At 45.5% G+C, this 26,003-nt stretch overlaps 1 protein-coding gene and 1 pseudogene across 1 annotated transcript in view; one reads left to right on the top strand and one right to left on the bottom strand.

Annotated features, from left to right (window-relative positions):
* ATRX (ATRX chromatin remodeler) overlaps positions 1-26,003 on the bottom strand; it is a 263,566-nt gene that overhangs the window by 77,718 nt on the left and 159,845 nt on the right. The window contains exons 20-24 of the mRNA XM_066582073.1: positions 21,781-21,956; positions 21,580-21,697; positions 7,831-7,970; positions 7,420-7,511; positions 6,759-6,934 (exon numbers count right to left, since the gene is read on the bottom strand). Coding sequence (XP_066438170.1) covers positions 6,759-6,934; positions 7,420-7,511; positions 7,831-7,970; positions 21,580-21,697; positions 21,781-21,956 — 702 coding nt within the window. The remainder of the gene's footprint in view (positions 1-6,758; positions 6,935-7,419; positions 7,512-7,830; positions 7,971-21,579; positions 21,698-21,780; positions 21,957-26,003) is intronic.
* Positions 13,470-16,155, top strand: LOC136580587 (serine/threonine-protein kinase stk11-like; annotated as a pseudogene).

Below are 26,003 nucleotides of genomic sequence, written 5' to 3'. Positions count from 1 at the left end.
AGGTCATTATAACGGTCATCCCTAAACCCGGAAAGGATACCTCTGCCTGTGGTAGCTACAGGGCTATTTCGTTGTTAAATATTGACACTAAAATCTACTCTGGGATGTTGGCGGCTCGTGTGAGGCAGCTTGTCCCCTCGCTGATAGACAGGGATCAGGTAGGTTTCGTCCCTGTAAGGGAGGCAGGGGACAACACAATCAGAACATTAGCTATTGTATCAGGGGCACGTCGCTCGGGAGACCCCTTATGCCTGCTATCCGTGGATGCCGAGAAAGCATTTGATAGGGTGGATTGGAGGTTTCTAGAGGCAACTCTGCGAATGGTGGGCATAGGTCCACGTTTTTTTGAGTAGGGTCCTGGCCCTTTATCATGGCCCTACCGCCAGGGTGTGGGTCAATGGACAACTATCCCAACCAATACGTATTAACAATGGTACTAGGCAAGGTTGTCCTCGGTCTCCTTTCCTTTACATATTGGCGATGGAGACATTAGCAAACGCTCTTAAGAGCTAACCGTAACATACAGGGGGTCAGGATAGGCCGGGTAGAACATAAGGTTGCTCTGTATGCAGACGACCTGCTGATTTACTTCGCCAATGGTAGAATAGCACTCCTTTGCAACCTAAAGGAATTCGAGGTGTTCGGCGGATTACCCAATTTCAAAGTTAATCTTAATAAATTCGAAATATTAAATGTAACCCTGCCCAGGGGAGAGAAAGAATCCTTACAACTAGCATTTCCCTTTGCCTGGAGAGAGGACGGGATCAGATACCTGGGGAGAGTTATCACAGCGGATCCTAATATGCTTTTTGAAAAAAACTACACCCCGCTGATCACAACCCTTGAGAAGGACTTGGATAGATGGAAGTCTCTGCCACTGTCCTGGTTCGGAAGAATAAACACAATCAAAATAAACTCCCTCCCCAGGTTCCTGTACGTCTTTTAAACAGTCTCTATAAAATTAACAGGCGTATTTCTCTCACGGATTCGGCAGTTAGTTATGAGATTTATCTGGGGCAATCACAGGCCCAGGCGGAGTTGGAAGGCCCTCTATGGCCCGAAGGCAAATGGAGGAATGGGAGTCCCCAATTTCTCACTTTATCATAGGGCATCCTTGAGCAAATGCGTGTTAGATTTGTTTCATAGCAGGGAACACAAAAGATGGGTGGAGGCGGAACAGGATTCGGCCCCATTTGGGGGGGGAAGGGGGGGCTAGGCTGCATCTGGATCCCGGGAAAAGACAGACACAGAGATCTAGGATTCTCGCCCTTTATAGAAAATTTACTCAGCGCCTGGATTGGCACAACCGTCAAATCCGGGTTGATTATATCCCCGGGTCCAATCACCCCACTGGTGGGTAATCCAGATGCATCGGCCATCCTAAGGGGCACCTCCCTGACGGTTGGGATGACAGACCCAGTTCCCAGGATACGAGACATCTTGACACAGGTACAGGGTTGAAGAGCCTGCAGGAAATTCTAGATGGAAGGGATCCCCCATCCGGAGCATGGTATCAGTACCTGCAGTTATGCCATTACGTTAGGTCTTTGGGCTGTCCGCAACAACTGAGAAAAACAATTACGACCTTTGAGAAGATTTGTATGTCTAAACCAGACACTCCTCAGACTGTCTCCCCACTGTACAGATCACTACTAGAGAAGGACACATCGGGTGGAAATAGGACTCTGGAACTGACTTGGGAGAGAGAACTAGGAATAGACCTTCAGGCGGAGTCATGGGAGAAGGCCTATGTCATGACCCATAAGTTGAACGTCTCCAGCAGACTGCAGGAGCTTAATTATAAGATCCTGACTCGATGGTATAGGACCCTGGTGGGATTAGCCAGAATATACCCCCAGTATCCAAATCTTTGCTGGAGGTGTCTTAGCGAACAAGGGACCTTTGTCCACCTATGGTGGTCTTGCACACTAATTCAACCATTGTTGACAGCTGTTTGTAAAGGATCGCTTAACCTTACCCCTGAAGTGGCACTTTTGTCCATGATCCCCGGGTCAGTGTCGCGAGCAAAGGGTTCCTTGCTGCGCTTTTTCTTACTGGCTGTAAGGCAGATCATTCCTAGAAGATGGAAATCTGTAGCTCCCCCATCGCGATTGATGTGGCTGGAAGCCATGGATAATCTAAAACAAATGGAGGAACTTTGTGCCAAAGATGAGACGAGATATTCTAAATTTTATAACACTTGGGCGGTGTGGCTACAGTTTCGGGCCTCGCCTATGCAGGACGCATGGTTGTGTGGTGGCTCTGCCGCTCTTTAAAAGTTCTCAAAACACCCTTTAATGAAGACGACGAGTCCTAACATACTGATGAGTCTACCTATGGGTGTTCTTAGACTGGACAGACCTCTTTTCTCCTTTCTTCCATCCTCTTCTCTACTTTCCTATTTCTCCTCCCTCCTAATTCTCCAAGCCCCATAATGTTTTCCTCCTTTTTCCTTCTCCTTCCAGGGTTCTCCCCATTCTGTTTTAAAACCCTGGAGATTCCTTTACTTCCTTTAGTCCCCCAGATAAGGTATATGTAGCAATCCGCAACTGGGGATTTTGGTCTATTTTGTTTTATGTTTTACTTTTCACAAATAAAAACGGCTTAAGACAATGAGTGGCGGTGCAATTAGCATGGAGAAGGGATTGTGGTTAGGTTTTGACTGCTGCATGACTACTCCTGCAATGGTATTTTATTGTATTGTCCGATACAGCTAATAAAATATTTTTGAACCATAAAACTGAATCTTTCAAAAACTGAGCTTTTTGTGTTTCCATGGCCTAATAAATGACTGCCACGGCGCCACCCCAAAACCACCATACGTACCACTCCAGATCTGCCGTACGCGTCCCGCATGGAGAATCGGCGCGCACGCGCATGATGCGCCGGCAGTGTCAGATGACGCAGCCGCATATTTACGCGATACTTGTACAGCGCAAATATAGAGTGACGTCCAGCTTCCATTGATTTCAATGGAAGCCAGCCGTGCGTATTCCTGTGGTATTTAGAACATGCTGCGGTTTATTTTACGCTGCGTAATTCCGCGATGGAATTCTGCAGCGTGAACATTGAGCTATTAGGTTCGATAGAACCTAATAGCTGCGGGGTAATGCCGTGGATTTCCGCCGCGTAAAACGCAGCAGAAGTCCGGCCGTGGGCATTAGCCCTTCTTCAGATTGTTTACTAGTTTAATACTACATTGCGTTTTATTTTGTCTACGTTCCCTCTGACTTGTAAAGTATTGCAGAATATGTTTGCGCTATAAAATTGTTATGCACCACTCTGGTTAGTCCCTGCTTGGCTCTTCCCTGATAGCCATCAGAAGAAAAAAAGCAGAGCGCTCAGCTGTGCACTTCTGCCCCTTTTCAGGGATGAGTGGGTGACTCATCACAGAGATCAGCAATCAAATGTTGTGATATATCAGAAAATTGTTAAAAGTTTTATGAAGTGATGGGTACACTTTAAACCCTTAATGATGCAGTACTCTTTTTCATTTTTGTTTTTTCCTCCCCCTTTTTAAAAAAATCATAACTCTCTTATTTATCCATTGACGTCGCTGTATGACTGCTTATTTTTTGCATGACTAGTTTTATTTTTCAATGGTGCTATTTAATGTACCATAAAATGTACTGAAAAACGTTTTAAAAATGCTAAGTGGAGTAAAACAAAAAAAAACAAAAAAAAAATAAGACATTCCATTATTTTTCAGTGCGTCTTGTTTCTACGGTGTACAAACCAAGAAAAATCACATAACTTTATTCTATGGTTAGTATTATTACTACGATACCAAACTTGTATAGTTTTTTTACTGTACTACTTTTTTTTCAAAAGACATTTAATTTTTCTGCCGCAAACTTCTGCGCGCAATAACTTTATTTTTCCGTCAATGTAGTTGTGCGAGGGCTCCTTTTTTGCCATATGTCCTGTAGTTTACATTTGTACCATTTCGGAATACATACAATTTTTTTTTTTTTTAAATCTAAATTTTTATTGAGATTTTTCATAGTACAAGCAAACATCTGAGGCGCAGTTTCCTACATACGACTTTCTGATCACTTTTTATTGCATTTTTTTCTGGGAGACAGAGTGACAGAAAGTGCATTTCTGGCGTTCTTTATTTTATTTTGGACGTTCATCGTGCGGGGTATATAATGCGCTACTTTGAAAGATCGGATGCGGCGATAGCAAGTATGTATTTTTGTTGTAGGATTTAGATTTTTTTAAAATTATAGATAGGTATGGCAAAAGGGGGTAGTTTAAATTTTTATTACTTTTTTTTTTTACAATAGATAAAACTTTATTGATTTTAACTTTTTTTTATTCCCCCTGGAGGACCACAACTAGTGATGCTGTGAGCGCCCCTGCAGTATGATGTAATGCTATAGCCAGTCTATCAAGTCACCCCACGGGACGGCTTGATAGGCAGTCTGCTAAGGCAGTCCTTTCAGGAGAACCCCCGACTGCCAGGTCACACGCAGGAGGGGGGAGGCGTACGGGACCCCAGAACATTGTTCAGGTGATTTAAAGGGTTAATCGGCCGATTGCAGCTATTGCCCGTGGGTGTCAGCTGTAATAAACATCGCCCCGCGATCTATCTTCATACATAGGCCTCTGATACAGGTTGTCACATGGCATATCAGCGGTCGTTAAGGGGTCAAATAGGTCCTAAAATGATGTTTGGGTGCTGAAAAACTCTAACGTGTAGGCTACTAGGGGTTCTCCCTTCCTCCTAACTTGCTGTTCATTGCTCACTGAAGTCTATAATAGCCTAGGAATAGGTGGAAGCGGAGGAAGGATAGACCCCTCTCATACACCACCACCTACTAGAGCTGATGGTGAGTTGTTTACTGCCATTCACGTACCCACTGCACAGTATTGCTGTACAGTGTCCTACAAGATATTATGTCGGTGTTACAGATAGAGTAGAATTTGTAATTTTCTGCGTACAGTCTATAGAACACAGGAGGCTCCTCCCACTAGTTCTGAGAGAACTGTGAATCAGAAATACAGCCTACACAGGGATAAAATGCAGGATACAAATCATTTAATGGCCAGAAATAGTGTTATTCCTTATGTAGACTCACCATAGTTTATTCTGAAAAGTCATCTGAAAATGTTAGGTAAGGGTTTACTTGTAATGTTGTTTACAAATTCAAAACTAGCACACAGTAGTTTTAAAGAAAATCTATATACGCATACCATGCCAAGAAGTTATGAAATATTTGATACTGTCTAAATAGCACAAAAGCACAAATATCACCACATATCAGTGTTAAGATTTTACCACAGGGAGGAACAGTAACAAAAATAGAAAATTTATGATCTTTATGAACAATTTCCTACCTACAAATTAAAGAGATCGGGGTAAATGTTATCAGAAATAGTTAGCCACGAAAGTAGTGAAATCTAACAGGAGACTTCAAACGCTCTTGCCATAATAAGAGGGCTGCAGGAACACAGCACAAGACGAAGGAAGCAGCAAAATTAGCTACAGCTTAAGGAAAACAAAGTAAGGGGCAGCTTAGGATATGTTCCCACAGTGGAATTTTCAATAGCCAATTCTGCATCTAAAAACTGTAAACATCCATGGCTTCCCACTGCAGTCTTTTGGTGCAGAACAGTGTGTGAATTTAGCCCCATCACTGAAAAATCTTCATACGGAATTCAGTTGCAGCCTTTAGATGCGGAACTTTCTGTGGCGAACTCTGCCATGTGAATATACCCTTAGAGCTTGTTCACATCAGCTTTGTGTGTGCGGTTTCTTGCTCTGATTTCACTGACTGAATGGCTCTGTTTAACGGTGGAACCAAACAGCGCAGAACGGACTCCACTAACTATAATGGGGTCCATTCAATTTCTGTCCAGCATTTTACAGGTTACAACAGTGCTGCATGTAGCGCTATTCAGCCCTGTATTTTAATGGAATCCAATAAGTGAGGCTCTAGGCGGAAAATGATGTGAACAAGCTTTTAGTGGTTCCTAAAAAACGAAGGTGGTTTCTGGACATTATCTTACCGCCAAAAATATCCACGCCCCCACAATATTTCTGCAATTAGACGCCATCTTTAGATTAAATGTGAAGTATAGAGCACCGAGACATTGCAGGGGTGTTTTTCTTTAAACGTAAAGTTATTATCCCGGCCCAAAGAGGTTTTTATTAAATTTGCTCAGAGTGGTGGAGAAACAAAGTCCTACCTCATCCATTCCCCCGTCCCTGGCTCTTCTGTAGTGCCAACGATGAGGTCACTGACAAAAGCACTGGCCAATGATTAGCTGTAGTGCTCCTGCGTTTCTGTGACAGGACGGGAATGGGAAGTGTTATGGGAATGGGAGCGGGTAAAAGGAGAGCGTCTCGAACACCCTGAGCAAGTTTAAAAAAAGATTTGAGGTCTGGATAGCTTTTTTTTTTAAAAAAAAACAAACCTATTTCAATATGCTGGGCTGCAGTTATTCAGGTTGACCTTTATAGGGCAAGAGACAGAAAATATATGGTGATCAAATGGGTACAAAAGCTGCACTGGTAACACTGCGACCACAGGCGAACTACTGGCGCCACACATTAGGTTTGGAGATTTCCTAGAACTGGATCTTTCAATACTGAAATTGATTTATTGCATGGAAACACCAAGCATAAATGTCACATGTACACCATGCTGCAAGATCAAAAACCACGGAATGGCAGAAAACATCTGGCTTTTGTACCCTATAGTTTTAATTCCAGTCTCTTAAAACCAAACTTCTACACAAGACTAACTCACTTTCTTCCACTTTAGCAACCGCTGAAGTGTTGGAAACTTCCTCTCCTTTGGAGTCTTTACCATGTCCACCGCGAGACCTGGAGTTCCACACTTTAATAACTTCCACATCATTGTCGCTTTCTCCCGCACTTGAGCTGCTGCTCTCCTTTTTGTTTTTACCCTTTGATTTTTTCTTCCTAAAGATTTAAAGAGAATTATTTTCCGTCTATAACCATGCTTTCTATTGTTTAACTTCCATGAAATAATCAGCAGCAGGGAATGGGAGGAGTTTTACTTCAAGACATCCATGTAGTCTAAGCAATCCTAAAGAATTACCAAACATGAGCTAGTCACAATAAAATAAGACAAAAATCTGAAAGTAATTAAAAGGCTCACAGCAGAAATCTACCTTCTGGAAAGCTGTGGCCCCAGCTGGTTCATAATTTTATTGACTTTTTGGCACAACATAGCAGAACACAAGTAAAATCAGTTGGCATTTATCTTTGATTATTTGACTAATTCCTGGTAATCTTTCACATTACGTTATTAAGTGATTTGCTGTCAGCAGATGATAAACACACAGTAATTATTCCTGTAGGTAGACTGCTCTGCCACGGAGGCAAATAGTGATACTGTTGCACCCTGTATAGATCCCATATAGCGTTGCATGCAGATTGCTTACGTCGAGGTCTCTTCTTCAGAGCTCAAGGACATTGAGGATTCATCCGAGTCCGACGCTATAAATTCCTCCATGCTGTCTTCATCAAAGTAACCCTAAAAAACACACATGTATGATGTCACGCCAAGGCAGCAGGCACGGTCGTGTTAAACTGAAGCACATCTGTTCAGTCACTTGGAAAAAGTCTGGCTTACATCATTTAAAAAAAAAGCTTTAATAATGTTAATAATGGGCATATATCTGGAAATATAAAGGAACATGATCACAGATGAAAAAGCAGCAGTCCAATCTATAGTACTGCATATTTAAGAACACAAATTTCCATTATTTCACCAAAATCCTACCCACTATTTGGCATCCTTTATTGGGTAAACATTTGACAGACACAAATATGTAGTCTGATATCTGCCGTACCTTATTTTCTTTACTAATATAGTCCAGCTGCAGGCACCAAGGGTGAGTCCAGATCCTACTTAAAACTTGAAAGTCCTGGAAAAGCTTGGTTCCAGATTTGCCTCTTGTACCTCCCTCACCGCCAACGCCACCGCCACCACCTGTCAAGGTAAAGGATTTTATAGGACCACAGCAGCTTTTACAACAGCTCAGCATCTGTTTTTATTTCACACCTAAATTCTCAATACAGAAAAGGGGTTTTGAATAGAGATGAGCGAGCACGCTCGGTTAAGGCAGTTACTCGAGCGAGCATCGCTCTTCTCGAGTAACCGACTACTCGTCCCAGCAAGTGCGGGGGGTGGGGGGCAGGAGAGAGAGATCTCACTCTCCCCCCGCCCCCATCCCAGCATATGCTCCAACGAGTAGTCAAGTTACTCGAGAAGAGCGATGCTCGCTTGAGTAACTGCCTTAACCGACACGGGCCGGCTAATAACGCGCTGTGCGGTGGCTGGCGGAGATATTGCGTACGAATACATCAACTAGTGAACAGGTGACTGGGGCCAGAATAAAAGACAAGTTCTCCAGACATACAACTGCTGCTGCTAGTCAAGGGTGTAAAAAGCATGAAACCGAAGCCTATCACACAGAAGACTCTTCACTTGAGTAAACCGTTCTTAAAGAGAAGAGAAGATTCAGAGGGGGTTTCCAGTTGAATGGCCCCCTGAAGTTCCGAAAGCCATGACAAGTCTAGTGATCGACTGCCCATCATCCGTGGGTGCATTCACAACTGCTTAGGAGACTATTTGTTACTTTGTATCATAAGCAACTGCCAAGAGAAAACCATGCAGAGAAGCGCAGCAGCAGGCAACACTAATCCAACTTCTCCTGGATTGTGGGGCAGAAAACTGTTGTAGTCCCATTCGTCGGCGGCCTTGTTACTGATGCGACAAAGTAACAAAACTCCTCATACACAGGGCCCATCAGATGCCGGCGGTACTCGTCGTATGACGGAGCAGGTACTACGTTGTGGTTTCCAGACACAGATGTGAAAACTAATACATTGATCTTGTCCAGAAAGGTTACATTCCATTGTAATTCACCCTGAAATACACCTCCCATCTGGCTGATACGTGGAATACGTCATGTGAAGAATTGTGCAAGCTGTCACCTTCACACATCTTTAGCCAGGAGCTCGACAGGCTCAAGAGGGTGTCAAAAGAGTCATTGCAGGTTTTACCTCTCCAACTAAAGAGCTTAATTCTGCTGAATCCATATCAAAACTGAAAGCAAGTCTTCCACGTGTGAACGTGTCCCATAAGTAGAGCCGTCCTGCTGTCGGCATGCAGACCGTGTGGTCAGCAATGCACAGCGAGACCAAAAGTTAACAGAAAGCAAATGTCTAGACATAAGAAGCAGGAGGATCATCGACGGAGACACTGTTTAGCAATATACACGCATGCACTTTCAAGCTCCCACTGAATGTTATACTGACTGCCAAAAGAGCATTCTGCTCTGGAAAAAAATAGGTAATTCTCCTCTTTGGCGCCATTTACATGGCATATTTTTGGCGTGGATTCTGAGCAGCATGAGAGGCTTACAATGTAAATCAATACAGAATAGGTTTTTCAACGTGCGGATTTTGAACTCCATACTGGGAAAGAAAGACATGTCATGTCAATTCTTGACGCAGAATCAGTGACGGCGGGTGCACACAAATTTGCTGCACGGAATACAACTAAATCCGCGTGCAAATCTGCGGTAGAATTCGGAAGAGCAACCTCAGACGTCAACTGGGAATTACATGTCAGACGTGTCTCGCAAATATCCATAAGCAGTTTCAGCTGCTTTACAGGAAAACATTCAAATTGAGTATAAATGCAAAAAAACCCACTGCAGTGCGTTTCACAATTCTCAGGGAAAACGTGACATGCAGAGCTGTGTGAAACTGCCCTTATGGTGCACATATGTCACGATAAAAGGGACAGTGCGCCCAAAGGATGCACTTCCCTGCCAATAAGCTGCCAAGCCTGGCCATATCAGGTATCCTCCATCATGGAGGTTGTCTGAGTTTTAAAGGGGTATTCCAGTTGTAGGTAAATTATATCAAGTTTTCACGCATGCAATGGAAGGTTGAAGACTGATAGATCCGTGGGGTCCAACCACTGGGAACCCCACTGATCACTAAAATGGGGGAACAGTGTCCACCATGTTACAAGATGCAGGCTGCCATTTCCATAGTGTAGTGGGAATGGAGCCACTGGTCGAGCATGCGCAGCATATGCAGCTGCAATACTCCACACAATGGCACACCTACAGTTGATTGGCGCTGCTCTATTCAGCTCTATGGGGCAGGCAGATATAGTTGAGCGCTGTGCACGAATATTTCTGTTTGGCCATAGAAACGAATGGAGCGGTGCCACTCAATTTCTATGGGGCAGATACAGCTGGCCGAGCACAGTGCTCAGCTATGTGTATGCGCCATTGTGTACAATGGAGCACCTGCTGCGCTTGTGTGACCTGCGGCTCCATTCCCCGCTACACTACAGAAACGCATGCATCCCCCATACTCAGAATCGGTGGGGCTTTCAGTTGATGGGCAAAAACTTGAAAGAAAGATTGTACAAACAGGATACCCTGTGAAGGCCCCTTCAGTTTGTTCAGGTTGCGCTGACATTTGGCTTTTCCCAGATTTTCTTCTTTTTCCGCTCCGCTCCGTGGCCTTCGGCTTTGTTCCTCGCGCCGTCAGGAGGCTGTCTGTCCAGATCCGGATTGTCTGACTACATTCCTGTTTACAGGTAGCGTGCAGAGATCTCTAGTAGCGTCAGCCACAATACTGGGACCAACTTCCAAGTAAGGGCTGGGGGAGCCCACAGCTTAACTGGTGGGGTTAAAGGGTGAAGACCGACCTACCTCAGGTGTCATACCTCTGGATCTGACCCAAAGCCAGACTAGTCTGTGGATCAGTGGTAGTTGTCCGCTAACCATGACACCATACACATTGGATTAGATGGGTTGTCTGGTACTTTGTTTTTTGTTTTTTTTTCTATTGACGGCCTAGCCTCAGGATAAGTCATCAATACAGAAAATCGGCAGGAGTCCGGGATAACCCACTGATTAGCGGATTCCTGTTACCGCTGTCAGTAGCGCAGTGGCCCGGGAGGGTATTGCCGGAGCAGCTCCCATTGAATTCAGCTGTTTCTAGAGCAGAGCACACAGAGCGCTGCTGGGAGTCAACTTATCAGCAGAGATCTTGAATGGCAGACCCTGCTGATCATCCATCAATGACCTATCCTGGGAATAGGTCAGCAATAGTAAAAGTGCCAAAAGTCCCGGACAATCCCTTTAATGTCCACGACCAGCTAATGTGTATGGGCTGTTCCAACCTTCGCATGACAGCAGATGCTAGGGCAAAGGATGGGGAAGTTAGATCTCAATGATGCTTCTGTTCTCAGGCGACATAAGCCGCTTGTAGACGTGTCTGGCAGGAAGTTACATCCCCTGCGTGGGGGACAGCCAACAGTTCTCTTACAGACAACTTTATCATTGAGAATACAAAAAAGGATAAAAACTCCAGCGTCACTCTGCACATAAGACGAGCCACCAGTCCATTGCCGGAGAATCTCACATTTTCACTAAAGGTGCATTTAGATGTAATGATTCACATAAAAAAAAAATATCATTAAAACGAAAGAAAGCCAATGAGAATCCTTCGCTGTGTACGCGAGCCGCCGACCAGCGGGTAACCTTCGCTGTGTACGCGAGCCGCCGACCAGCGGGTAACCTTCGCTGTGTACGCGAGCCGCCGACCAGCGGGTAACCTTCGCTGTGTACGCGAGCCGCCGACCAGCGGGTAACCTTCGCTGTGTACGCGAGCCGCCGACCAGCGGGTAACCTTCGCTGTGTACGCGAGCCGCCGACCAGCGGGTAACCTTCGCTGTGTACGCGAGCCGCCGACCAGCGGGTAACCTTCGCTGTGTACGCGAGCCGCCGACCAGCGGGTAACCTTCGCTGTGTACGCGAGCCGCCGACCAGCGGGTAACCTTCGCTGTGTACGCGAGCCGCCGACCAGCGGGTAACCTTCGCTGTGTACGCGAGCCGCCGACCAGCGGGTAACCTTCGCTGTGTACGCGAGCCGCCGACCAGCAGGTAACCTTCGCTGTGTACGCGAGCCGCCGACCAGCGGGTAACCTTCGCTGTGTACGCGAGCCGCCGACCAGCGGGTAACCTTCGCTGTGTACGCGAGCCGACGACCAGCGGGTAACCTTCGCTGTGTACGCGAGCCGACGACCAGCGGGTAACCTTCGCTGTGTACGCGAGCCGACGACCAGCGGGTAACCTTCACTGTGTACGCGAGCCGCCGACCAGCGGGTAACCTTCACTGTGTACGCGAGCCGACTACCAACGGGTAACCTTCACCTTCACGCGAGCCGATGACCAAAGGGTAACCTACACTGTGTACGCGAGCCGACGACCAACGGGCAACCTTCACTGTGTACGCGAGCCGACGACCAACGGGTAACCTTCACTGTGTACGCGAGCCGACGACCAACGGGTAACCTTCACTGTGTACGCGAGCCGACGACCAGCGGGTAACCTTCACTGTGTACGCGAGCCGATGACCAGCGGGTAACCTTCACTGTGTACGCGAGCCGACGACCAGCGGGTAACCTTCACTGTGTACGCGAGCCGATGACCAGCGGGTAACCTTCACTGTGTACGCGAGCCGACGACCAACGGGCAACTTTCACTGTGTACGCGAGCCGACGACCAGCGGGTAACCTTCACTGTGTACGCGAGCCGACGACCAGCGGGTAACCTTCACTGTGTACGCGAGCCGATGACCAGCGGGTAACCTTCACTGTGTACGCGAGCCGACGACCAGCGGGTAACCTTCACTGTGTACGCGAGCCGACGACCAATGGGTAACCTTCACGGTGTACGCGAGCCGACGACCAACGGGCAACCTTCACTGTGTACGCGAGCCGACGACCAACAGGCAACCTTCACTGTGTACGCGAGCCGACGACCAACGGGTAACCTTCACTGTGTACGCGAGCCGATGACCAGCGGGTAACCTTCACTGTGTACGCGAGCCGACGACCAGCAGGTAACCTTCACTGTGTACACGAGCCGATGACCAGCGGGTAACCTTCACTGTTTACACGAGCCGACGACCAGCGGGTAACCTTCACTGTGTACGTGAGCCGACGACCAGCGGGTAACCTTCACTGTGTACGCGAGCCGACTACCAACGGGTAACCTTCACTGTGTACGCGAGCCGACGACCAACGGGTAACTTGCACTCTGTACACGAGCCTACGACTAACAGGTAACCTACACTTTATACTCGAGCCGGCGACCAACGGGAAACCCTCACTTTATACGCGACGACTAACGAAAGTCGTTTACGTTCAGCTGGAATAAAATCACAGGTTCTTGTGCGCACTAGGATGTAGTGTCCGTCCTGATGATTGTCCGGCTGCAGCTTGTGGGGATTGTGTGGTGGCTGCTCAGCCCCCAGGAGGCCCACTGAGTGTCTGGCAGCAGCAGCTCAATGCCGGCCTAGCTCTCCAGGATGCTCTGTCTGTCCGGGACCTCCAGCCTAACTCTGCTGTCTGACGCGAGTCTCCCGTGAGAGTCAGCCCTGTGCCCCCCCCTGGATGGATGAGGAGGAGTCTGCAGCCGGTGGCAGCTTCTTACCTTACCTGTCGGTGGGGATGGACACCTTCATCCACCGCATAGCTTCCACCGAGGTGATCTACTAGCTGTGCCAGAAGCAGGGCCATGTTGGTGGGGAAAATACCTGATGGGGGACCTATGGGGCAAGGGCTCCTACAGGAAGGTGAAGGAGATGCTGGACTTCGAGACAATGTGTCGCCGCACTGTCAAGATCCTCAAGAAGAAGCTGCGCAGAATCCCCAAAGGGGAGCCAAGATTAAGAAAGAGATGCTGTTGCCGCGCCTCCAGCATTGGAACGTCATCCAGCTAGTGGAATGTCTGTATAACGAGGAGAAGCAGATGTCCGTATATGGTGATGGAGTACTGAGTCTGCGGGATGCAGGGACTGCTGGACAGCGTACCCAAGAAACGATTTCCTATCTTTCAGGCACATGGGTATTTTTGCCAGCTTGTAGATGGTATCCAGTATCTCCATAGTCAGGGCATTGTACATGAAGACCTCAAACGTGAGAACTTGCTGCTCATAATGGATGGGAAGCTTAAAATCTCAGATCTGGGTGTTGCGGAGGCCTAACATTCCTTTGCAGAGGGTGATACTTGCAAGACCAGTCAGGGGGTCCCCTGCTTTTCAGCCTCCTGAAATTGCAAATGGCCTTGACACCTTCTCAGGGTTCAAAATGGACATCTGGTCGGCAGGAGTTATATTGTATAATATCACTACTGGGCTGTAGCCCTTTGATGGGGATAATATATGCAAACAGTTGCAGTATGCTGCAAAGGGATACTACTCTGTTCCAGAAGACTGTGCGCCACTGCTATCTGACCTGCTGAGTGGAATGCTGGAATATGACCCAACCAAGAGGTTTTCAATACATAGTAACATAGTATGCTAGGCAGAATGAAGACAATGTCCATCTAGTTCAGCCTGTCTCAACCCTCTTGTTTATCTAGAGGAAGGCAAAAAGCCCCAAGCAGCCATTTTGCTCATTGGAGGAAAAATTCCTTCCTGACTACATGACGACAGCCAGGGTAATGTGAGGGTATATGTATATATTGCCATATGGTTTTTATGCTTTTATACCTGTATGCAAGTTCTATACAATGCTAAAATGACAAAAACTTAATATGTAGCCTTATATCAGATATTCCAAAGCTTTGCAAGGCTGAGAGAGATGTGTCCAGAAATTCAGAGATGATACAGAACTGGATACGAAGGCCGTGTGCTTGGCTGTTTTCCCAGAAGCGCCGTATCTAGATAACGACTGTTTAACTACGTATATAGCTATCACTGCCTCAGGCAGAAATGTGGACTTCACATATATGGTTATGCGGTGGATTTGAGCCAATGAGACCATTACCCATCCCTAGTGACGTGACCAAAGGGTATAAGACCCCTTGTAATCTGTAATAAAGTGCGCAGTTATTTCCCCGTGTGAGGAACTATACCAGACCTCCGTGTGTGGTGTTTCTTCTTTACCGCCGGCAACGGGACATTGGGGTTGGCCTGATTGGTGCTGTACGCAGAAATTTCCCTGACAGTAATCCCCGGATCAACATTTGAGATCAACAACCCGCTGGTCACCTAATGGCTATATCCTGTAATATCATAGCGCTCTAGAAAGCACTCTAGTCCCCTCTTAAATCCCTCTATCGATATTGCCATTACCACGTCCTCAGGCAGAGAGTTCCACAGTCTCACTGCTATTACAGTAAAGCATCCCCTTCTGTGTTGGTGATAAAACCTGCTTTCTTCTAGACGTAGCGGATGCCCTCTTGTTACAGTCGCAGTCCTGGGTATTGACAGATCATGGGAGAGATCCTTGTATTGTCCCCTAATCTATTTATACATAGTTATTTGATCATCCCTCAGCCATATTTTCTCCAGGGTAAATAATCCCAATTTTGATGCCTCTCTGGGTATTCTAGTCCTCCCATTACATTTATTAATTTAGTTGCCCTTCTTTGTACCCCCTCAAGCACTGCAACATCTTTCCTGAGCACCGGTGTCCAGAACTGTACACAGTATTCTAGGTGGGGCCTAACAAGTGCCTTATATAATAGAAACATAATGTTCTTGTCCTTCGCCCCTATACCTCTTTTAATGCAGCCAAAGACTATTAACTTTTGCAGCAGCTGACTGGCATTGATTGCTCCAGTTAAATATACAGTCAACTAGTACCCCAGGTCTTTTTCTAGCTCACTTTTCCCTAGCAGTACCCCATTTAGTGTGTATTGGTGACATCAGTTTCTCCTGCCCATATGCATAACCTTACATTACAAAATACAGCAGATTTGTCGACACAACTGGTTTCGTAATAAGCACCCACAGATCGACCCTCTGACGCCCATTCCCCCAAGCTCAGAAACCAAGGACCGCTGGAGAAGCTTGACAGTTGTGCCTTACCTGGAGGATCTACACGGGTATAGTGAGGATGAAGATCTTTGTGACTTGTAAGATGAAATAATCATACTCAAGACTTTACAGTTTCAGGGCAGGTACCTGAATAGGACATGTTCGCACCGATGCAGGGCACTGAACCAACCAAACCGTTATGTATGAACAGCACAGAGAACCAACTAAAGTCAGAAAGGAGTGTGAGCTGCATATCTCAGCGCAAAACTAGCACATCAGGCGGCAAAGTACGGAAATTGTCAGCCTGCAAGTGATTGGTTCCTGCAGACTCCTCCAAACTTCATTGAGATTGTACCCAACAGACGCTACAGCTGAACGGCTGCAGTAAAGGGAAATGCTCTTTATTTATTCTCCTCTCCCCTCTGGACCTCTAGGGCTTACACAGTGTTCAGCATCTGCTGCACTTTATTTGTCTGGCTGCGTACCATATGTATTATACATAAAGTAGGTGGAGAGCCATCATCAGCCCTATCTGAGCCCTCATACACAATGAAATGCAAAAGTGGGGAAGAAAAGGGAGCACCATACTCCTTTAGCCAAACCCAGTGGTTGTGCGCACGTTTGGAGAAAAGGAGTCATGTGTGAACTACCACAGGTTGTTTATTTTCTCCTTAGTGATTAAACATTTATTTGGTTTCCACTAAAAAAATAAAAATAAAACAATAATAGTCAGCTTGCTCGCTTCGCGCTGCAGTTAAACACTCAGCGCTTACCTAGTAGTTTGAAACACTGAAGGAGGAGAAGCAAGCAATTCTCTTTGATGAGCCGCTGGTCTGAACTTTCTGCACGAGCGCGGTTGAGCCTGTGATGTCATCAGTGTCACTCGGGCAAACCATAATCATACATTTCCCACTGCGCGTAAAAGGGCTGCTCGTCTAGCAAGGAGTTCGTTCTGTCATCCGCAAAGCCAATGAAGGACAGAAAGGGTTTACGTGCCACTAAACACAGAGCGAAAAAATATAAAATGACAATATAATGCAATCCCATTGTAAGCCGTGTTCAGCACTATGGGGTGGGGTTTACAAGCCTCACTCTGGGTCCTGCATCTGCACTAATGACTAATACTCCTCAATCACCATCGTATTAGCATCACATCCAGTCTATCCAGACATCTGACAGAGTCAAGTTGGCAAGTTACCCAGATGGAACATCTGCTGCCCATCACAAACTGGTATAAACTGCAATTATACTTCTCATATCCCAGTTGGGAAGACTCAATAGAGAGGAAAGAAGACCCGATAGAGAAAGCTGTCACACCGCAGTAATCAAACAAGATCAAGATAATCTACAATTTATACCACAAGCCGCGTGCGACGTAAAAGTCATGCCCAAGTTCACAGTACACTTTAATGAAGACAGGGTGAAAGCGTTCACAGTTCAGAAGTGAGCCAGCACCATCATGAAGTGGGAGCCAGCTGTCACCAGCAGCTGGAGTACATGAGGACAGCGACCCCTGCTGTTAACCCCCTGCATGCAGTGATCTATGTAGATCACGGCATGTAAAGGGTTCACAGAGGGAGGGCGCTTCCTCTGTGACAGCATCGGTCCCGGCTTGCCATTGCGTATGGTCGCTATTACAAGCGATAAGACATTGCAGTACAGACGTTCTGTCCAACTCTAGCACCTCCGTGTGAATAACCCACACAAGAGATGTTCCTCTTGAAGCAATCGTCCAAGTCTGACAAACCACAGAATGTCCTATTTGTGTGCGATTCTTGTTCAAGAAATGCCCGTTATTTTCAAAAAAGCATAAAGTAATTTGATGGCAATCGTCTGCCGTGCCATCTGGGTACAAATGTGGCCAACTCTAAATTCCACAAACCTGCGAGGTCAAAACAATGACACCTCGCAGAATTCCCTAAAACGTCCTCAATTCTATTCTGAATACTTAGAGGGGTACAGTGGTTAAGCTGGGGCAATGTCTGGTCGGTTTCCAATACAGAAGCCCCTCAAAGCAGAATCGGGCCCTTAAGAAACTGATGTTTAGACGTAGAAAGGCTTTTTCAATTTAAAAGGCGTTCTCACGCATGCGATCACAAAACGCAGCGGTGTCCTACAATCTCATGTAGCATTTTTTGGATATCAAGCAGAGAAACTCTGCTTCATAAAGTGCTCGCCAACGTGCGTTTTTACAGCAATGCAAAGCATTTTTCAGGCAAAACCGCCTCCCATCACTTCCGGAAGATTGGGAAGGGTTTCCAATGGAAAACCTCACATCGCACTAGCGTACAATGTGTTTTACTGTCCCAATGAAAACAGGTTGCGTGTTTGGAGGACCGTGAAAAGATAGGACATTCAGGGGTGTGATGTGGGAAAACATCGCTCAAGTATATGACCCCATTCAAAAAAATGTATTTCCTATTAGTGCGAAATTTGGGCATCATGGAACACAAATCTTGCACACGTTTCTCAGGCGTGTGAAACCAGCCTTAGCGATTTATAGAGTTAGTTTATAACATCCATCCCCCCCCCCCCCCCATACAATTTAATTTGCATGCAAAAAGTGGCTGACACATAAAGGGAGATGGAACAATGTCTCTAGGGCACCCAATATTAGAAGGCAGCATTCCTTTAAGTCAGTGTGCGACCTTTTAACAAGCCTTGTGGCGGTGACTGGGCTTGAATTCACAGCTTACAGTTTTTTTTATACAATTTTTCCTTCCTTTTAAATCACTGTGTAATACAAAGTTGCCTGAAAGTGGTTGAGTGTACAAATAAAATGGTATTTTTCCACATCATCTGCTCTCAGTCAGGATGCGAGGTTAGTCGCCTTCTAGCAGCTTGTACTTTGGAAGAGCACATTTATGGGAGACCTCGCGTTCAGCTCTTGCTGCTCTAGGGGATTATGGCAAACAGACGAGCGTCTCTCCGGTCTATGTGCCATCTGCTGCCCAACCAGCGCGTCACCAGTGACGTTTCTGTGTTGGCCTCTGTGAGGCTTGCACAAAAATAGGACATGCCACGATTTGTTCACCGTGTGTGTTTTCACGCTGTCAAATCACGGCTGTCTGCATAGGTTTGCATTATGTAATGCAATCCTATGGCAACGGGCACGGGAGGAAATTCTGCGGAAAATCCTGCCGCGGAATTTCCGCCTGTGTACAGGAGGCCTTTAGGACATACAAAAAGTTCACGGATTGCTGTATATATTACGTTGCTACTTTTTTAGATATGCATATAAACTGAAATGCTGAATATGAACTCTGCACTTTATGCTGAACTTTATTTTTAGGTATTTTGCACCTGAATTTCTGCTTGTATCACATTTTAGCCACCAATATCAATTTTTAAGCTTGTTTTTGATTAAAAATTACACTCTGATGTAAAACTGCATGAAGGTGCATGTGTGTATGAAGTGCCGAGTGACACTTGAACAATATACCAGGTATCTCTCAGAATATATATGGGTACGAGGGATTAGTGTGTTTTGTTTTTTCCAATTTAGCCTTTAGTTGTGCATGAAAAAAATTGTCCTGGCTACTGGAGTGCAAAATGTCCTAGACCTCCTGCCAGTGAAAGGTTCAAAATGATGACATCCTCCTGTTCTGTAGCTATTTAACCAAGTAATGTCCCTTTTCCGTGGGCCGAGAATCTCGCAACTTGTTTACTCGATGAAGCGAGTCATCACCAGTTTATCCGCACATGCTGACAATCGTACAGTCCTCAGGCACTTATCGCTTCCAAGGATTATTCAGATTGCCAGACTGGAGTCGAAAAGGAATTTCTCTTCAATTGGAAAAATTGGCTTTTACCTCATTTGGGGTTTTTGCCTTCCTCTGGATCAACATTGAGGGGTAATAGGCTAAACTGGATGGACAAGGGTCTTTTTTCAGCCTTTATATGCTATGGCCCCCTGCACACAGGCGGAAATCCCACGGCGGGATTTCCCACAGAATTTCCGTCCGTGCCTGCCTGCATAGGATTGCATTAGATAACGCAATCCTAGGCAGACGGCCATGAAAATACACGCGGAAAACAAATTGCGGCGAGACCCGCACAGAAACGTCAGTGGTGACGGGCTTGCTCCTCTCTGCGCATGCGCCGGCCAGCGCAAAGCAGAGAATGAAGACGCAGGATCCGACCTGGCCGTCTGCAGGCGGCCTTTGTTATATGAAACACTGAAGATCACTGTTTAACCAGCACAATAGTGCATGAGCCGACTGAAACTGAACGACCAACGTGAAGCGCACAATTCTCGTTAGTCGTTAACTTAAGTATAGACTGAACGTCTATCTGAATAATCGTTCCGTGTAAATGGGGCTCCGCATCTGTGTTGGAACCTATGGCCGGAGGTTCTGCCACAAATCCAGCTCCAAACACAAGAAAAAGTGGTGCACGCAGCGCTTTTTCTTTTTAGTGTAAAAGCCTGGCAACTAGGCGATAACTGAACGGACCCCATTCTAGTCTATGGGGTCCGTTCACTGCTGTTCAGGTCGGTCCAGAGACTGAGCCGTTGGCCACAGTGATTCCCCTTTCCTGCTTTCTGTACAGAGCAGGAAAGCGGAACCCAGATGCAGCTATGAAACCGCCCTGGAACCATAGTGGCTTTCATGTTTGATACATTCTAGCCCGAAGGACATTAGTACTACAGCTCACCTTAAACACAAATGCACTTTATTCTAGATAAGTGTATGAAAGTTTCCTTCTTTCTAATAAGGGATGTCAATAAAGTAATATTTTATAACATGCCTGGTGTGTTTGATGTGTTTTCAATGTATACGTGCCGTTTTGCGCTTGTTGAGCATGGAGTGCATCTAGTTTTTCCTACGACTCAGTAGTATGATGCAACCACCTAATGTGGCACTCGAGAGTCACACTCTGGCCCTCACAGCCTGCTACTGACTGGAAAAAATGCTTCGCTATATTCTGGATAATGGAGCATTACAGCTGCAAACTAAATCTGTAAAGTTTCCTTTTGGAACAAAAAAGATGTTTAATCATTTTTTTTAAAAGAAAGTGATCTAATACAAAAAAATATTTATATAAAAAAAACTTTTCTCCAGAAAAAAGTAGTTTCACTTAGCACAAGTGTTTTAAAAAAAAAATAAAAAAAAACACACGCTATTGAAGCTGCACAGTGAGCTATGAAAAAATATATGACCCACATACTGCTGCATTTCTTATATTGTGCAAAATATTAAAAACATAAGTAATATATAATCACACTTACAGAGAATAGAGATCATCCTGCAAGGTGAATGAAGCTAAAATCAAAATTTTGGCTCTTCTATTCTGCCAAAGCTCAATGATTTAGGGACTCCTGCACTAAGCAGGGGGTTGAACCAGATTACCCAGGAGGTCCCTTCCAACTCTACCATCCTATGATTCTTAATATGCTACTTGTACCAAAAATGGTGTTACTGAAAAAGAATTCCCTTCCCACAAAAGACGACCTACAGCTAAAATAACATAGTTACAGCACCTAGAATACGACAATAAGAAGAAACAACTTATTAGTGAATGACACAAAAAAGGCATCCTGGAGGGGTCATGCATGTACAACACACAATATGGCCGCAGGTGCAGTTCTGTTAATAGCAGCGCTGATACAGCCTCACTAAACGCAAAAACTTTGGTATTTATTGCCAAAAACCTCACTATCACACACAACCCTACAAAGATGACCCATTTTGTCAGACTACAGCCATTCTTGCAAACAGCCCAAAGAAACCACCTACCAGCCATATTGTCCAGATAGTAGCGGTAGAGTTTGCACTGCAGAGGCGTTATCCGAACTGATAGGACATATTCATACTTTGGTGGTAAAAACTTAGTCAGAGCAGTGTAGTCTCGTCGCTGAAATAAAGAAGTGCATCATGTTTTTTTATAGTTTCACATAAAGCATTTAGAGGAATGGCCAGCCGCCGTTCACAACTCACCTGTACACAACCCGCCAGCATCTCATACAGTATGTGCGCACGTCTCTTCATCACTCGGACATCCACCATGGTGGAGTCAGCACATTGCCCATTCTGGATGGGATTTATGAAGCGGTTTCGGAATTCCTTGATGGAGCCCAGTAAGTTCTCCTTGATAAAGTTGACCATGCAGTGATCTGCACAGAAAAGAAGGGATGAGGAGGAGCTCTGGGCTTATATCACAAACAGGTTAGAGAAAAAAAACATTAAAGGGGTTGTCCCACGCCGAAACGGGTTTTTTTTTTTCAACACCCCCCCCCCCCCCCCCCCGTTTGGCGCGAGACAACTCCGATGCAGGGGTTAAAAAAGAAAACCGGACAGCGCTTACCTGAATCCCCACGCTCCGGTGACTTCTTACTTACCTGCTGAAGATGGCCGCCAGGATCTTCTCTCTCGGTGGACCGCAGGGCTTCTGTGCGGTCCATTGCCGATTCCAGCCTCCTGATTGGCTGGAATCGGCACGTGACGGGGCGGAGCTACACGGAGCCCCATTGAGAAAAGAAGAAGACCCGGACTGCGCAAGAGCGTCTAATCTGGCGATTAGACGCTGAAAATTAGACGGCTCCATGGAAACGAGGACGCTAGCAACGGAACAGGTAAGTGAATAATTTCTTATAACTTCTGTATGGCTCATAATTAATGCACAATGTACATTACAAAGTGCATTAATATGGCCATACAGAAGTGTATAGACCCACTTGCTTTCGCGGGACAACCCCTTTAAGTAAGAAAACTAAATCTGATGGTTCTGCTTGCCTAGATTAGACATTTCTTTATATAACATGAATGGACGCTTTATAGTGGCCCCCACATGGTAGCGCATTCTAGCTCCTGTGGTCTTCATAACCTCGGCATTTCATTAGATAGCCATCCGCAGGTGACTTATAGGGACAGATTTGCTTTAGACAACGTCTCGTTAAGTTTTAGGATATGTTTGTGGGGGTTTGTCAGTTGTGAAGCAGGCAGCTCGGTTCTTACTGCAGTGGTCAGGCTTGGTAATACAGGCCAAGTTCCCATTAAAATGAATGACTTTACCTGCAATATCAGCTTGACCACTGAGTTAAGAACGGAGCTGTGCACGGAGCAGACTTCTGTATGAAGCAGATATCAGCTCAGTGCAGAAGTAAACTGCTTTGATGAGCAGCTGATCGGTGGAGTTCCCAGGTGATAGGTCATCCTTAGTAGATTGGCATGGGTCTGTGTTGGAGATAATCCATCAATAGTTTACAACTAAGCAGCCCCTTTAAGTGAGGAACCTCCTCTACTAGCTAGAGCCAAGAGCCATGTCTAGAAAACCTTTTGGATCTGTGGGACTGCAGGTTGTTTTCCTGAAGATTACAACTGATCGTGGGTACTCTTAGTTGGAGCACAGTGTCAGCAGCTGGCATGAAAACCTACAATGCGCAAACCAGGCAGTCCATATAATAACTAACAAGTACTTCTAATTCTAGACAACTTTTCATGAATCAGCAGCACAAGTGCCAATAAACTTTCTAATATATACTACTATCTGATATGACCGGCTCCTCCTAAGTTAATTTGATACAGGTGTTTACATGTTGTTCACACAGAAAATTTTATGAAGTCAAGGTTACTTTAGAGTAACCGAGGAATAAAATCTGTATACACATAGAGGAGTGTTAGATTCTCCACAGGCTGCATGTACCGTAGTCCCTCTGCAGAATATGCCACCACTCCCACTCTCCTCATTTAGGACCTAAAGAATGCTTGCACTAAATCTTACGCCTGTACAACACTGGGAAGTAACATTACATGGAGGTGCACGTACTTTTGCAATTAGCATAGAATAATCGAGTTGTGACCTTTTTACTTTTCCCATTTAGGACCTAAGGAATAATCATGCTAAATTTCATATTTGTACAATACCGGGAAGTTAGAGAATTAGATTAGGTACATTATATAGGGGTGCCAACATTTTTGCACTTAGCATTGAATAATCATGTTTTGACCCCTTTATTTTTCCTATTTAGGACCTAAAGAATAGTTGTGCCAAATCTCTTGTACGACATCGGGAAGTTACATTACATAGGGGGTGCCAATACTTTTGCACTTTGCATTAAATAATCAAGTTGTGACCCCTATACTCTTCCTATACAGGACCTAAAGAATGGTTGTGCCAAATTTCATGTTTGTAAGACACCGGGAAGTTAGAGAATTAGTGGCGAGTCAGTCAGTGATCATATATTACAGAGAAATGCTTTTCAAATTGTCAGACTCCACGTGGAGAGTGATCAGATTGCAGCTGTTACTTATAGAGGTCTATGGAAAAGGGACAAGAAAGGGACAAGAGACTAATTGCTGTGACATTTCCCATACAAGCATATAGTGATGAGATTCTGGTCCCCTTGTCTCTCTCACACACCAAAAGTACTGAGCAGAGCAGCTGTTTAATAGGATTGGGTAAAACAGCAAAACACTTACTAGAGCCAGACGCAGCGTCTCTATGCAGCTGCTGCCTTCTCCTCTATGGGCAGCTGCTGTAACCTGATCCTGCAGTGAAGTTGAAAATATGTTTAAAACACCACTGTGGGCCTGGAGAAACAAAGATGGCCGCATCAGATTCTCTGACTGCCAGATGCACACTGTGTAGTATGCATCAATAGTCTTAGACACTACACCTGCTGTGATTGGCCAGTGCTAACCACATGAGCAGCGCGGGCCAGTAGAAGCAGTATGTAGGGTCTTAGACTACTGATGCATACTATGCTGAAAGATGCCACCTATTCTGTCCAATGTCCATTAATGCCCAACACTGCGTGAGCTATTGGAGGCCATGAACAGAATACGTTGAGGCTTTCTTGATCCACATGAGTCGTCACATGTGTGAATAGCCTTACTGGCTATTATGGGGGTGGGTTGGGGTGGTTTGCTGAACACATGGATGTGAATTACACCCATAGGAACAATTTTTCAGGTGTACAAATTTTAGCAGTGAACTCAAGTGAATGATCAGTGTGGAAGGTGGGGAAGAAGCAGGTTTCTGGAATTAGATATATTACAAAGTGTCTTAGCTTTGCTTGTAGTATAGAGTTATGGAAGGCTGTGTATAATTGCAGGCAGGGGCGTAACTAAAGTCTCAGGGGCCCTGACGCAAAACGTGAGCTGGGGCGCCCCTCGATCTGTATCTGTACCCGGACCCATACCCATACCTAAACCATGCTGTACAGAGACATAACTTGAAGCTTCTGGGCCCCAATGCAAAATCTGTAATAGGGTCCCCAACTATAATGCCGTATTCATAGTACTGGGCTCACCATATGGAGAAGATAGGCCTTATGGGCCCCCTAAGGCTCCTGGGCCCAGGTGCAACCGCATCCCCTGCACCCTCTATAGTTACGCCCCTGATTGGAGGTACACTCTAAAGAAATACTAATTTCCTTTGATCCCATTCTGTATTGTGCTGCAATCAAAACCGAAAAGTACAAAAAAAACCCTCTATATGTGTAGCAGACAAGTCTTCCCTCTTTCAAAGGACTGCAGCAATCACTTTCACACAGATTGTGCAATCCTTCAGATTCCCACATCTAGCAGGAATGTAGACGATATCCTTCAGTGTAAATGCTGCCTCAACTGAACGACAGATTTCTTTGATGCTCGTAAGTCGTTCAGTTTCTTCATGCAGAAAACGGAGGATGAGCCAGTGTAAACCGGTAGCTATCCATCTATGAACAACTGCCTGAATGGGAGGTGGAGAGAGCCGAGGGTCAATCAGTAGCGATGCTTGTTCCTGTGTAAAAGCACAGCAATTGCTGGGGCGAGCTGACGGACATCCGCGGCCGAGAGGCAGTCCCGTGTGAAAGGGCCCTTACCCTTCTCACCTGTCTGTATGTGAAGAGGATTTTGAACCCAACCCCCTTGACCAAATTTCTCAGTCATCCATCGAAATATGTAAGTCAAGAAAAGAATAACACCTCTACTAAGTAATGTAACACACTGAAACAATCTAAACCACAACTACTACTGCATGATTTGATATAACTAATACATTCATGCATTGAAAAATGGACCCTAAAAAAGGTATGTATACTTTTGCAACCTTTTTTATTGCTCCAATGCATCTAAAATACAAATTAAGCAAGTTTCAGACAGCTTTGGCTAACATTCTGTGCAGTTTGATTAATGTGTGCCCTCCTCGCTATGGCTGCGGTGATGCCCCCTCCACG

The sequence above is a fragment of the Eleutherodactylus coqui genome, chromosome 10 (assembly GCF_035609145.1).
Source record: "Eleutherodactylus coqui strain aEleCoq1 chromosome 10, aEleCoq1.hap1, whole genome shotgun sequence".
NCBI classification, from domain to species: domain Eukaryota; kingdom Metazoa; phylum Chordata; class Amphibia; order Anura; family Eleutherodactylidae; genus Eleutherodactylus; species Eleutherodactylus coqui.
This window is presented reverse-complemented; position numbering and strand designations above follow the sequence as displayed.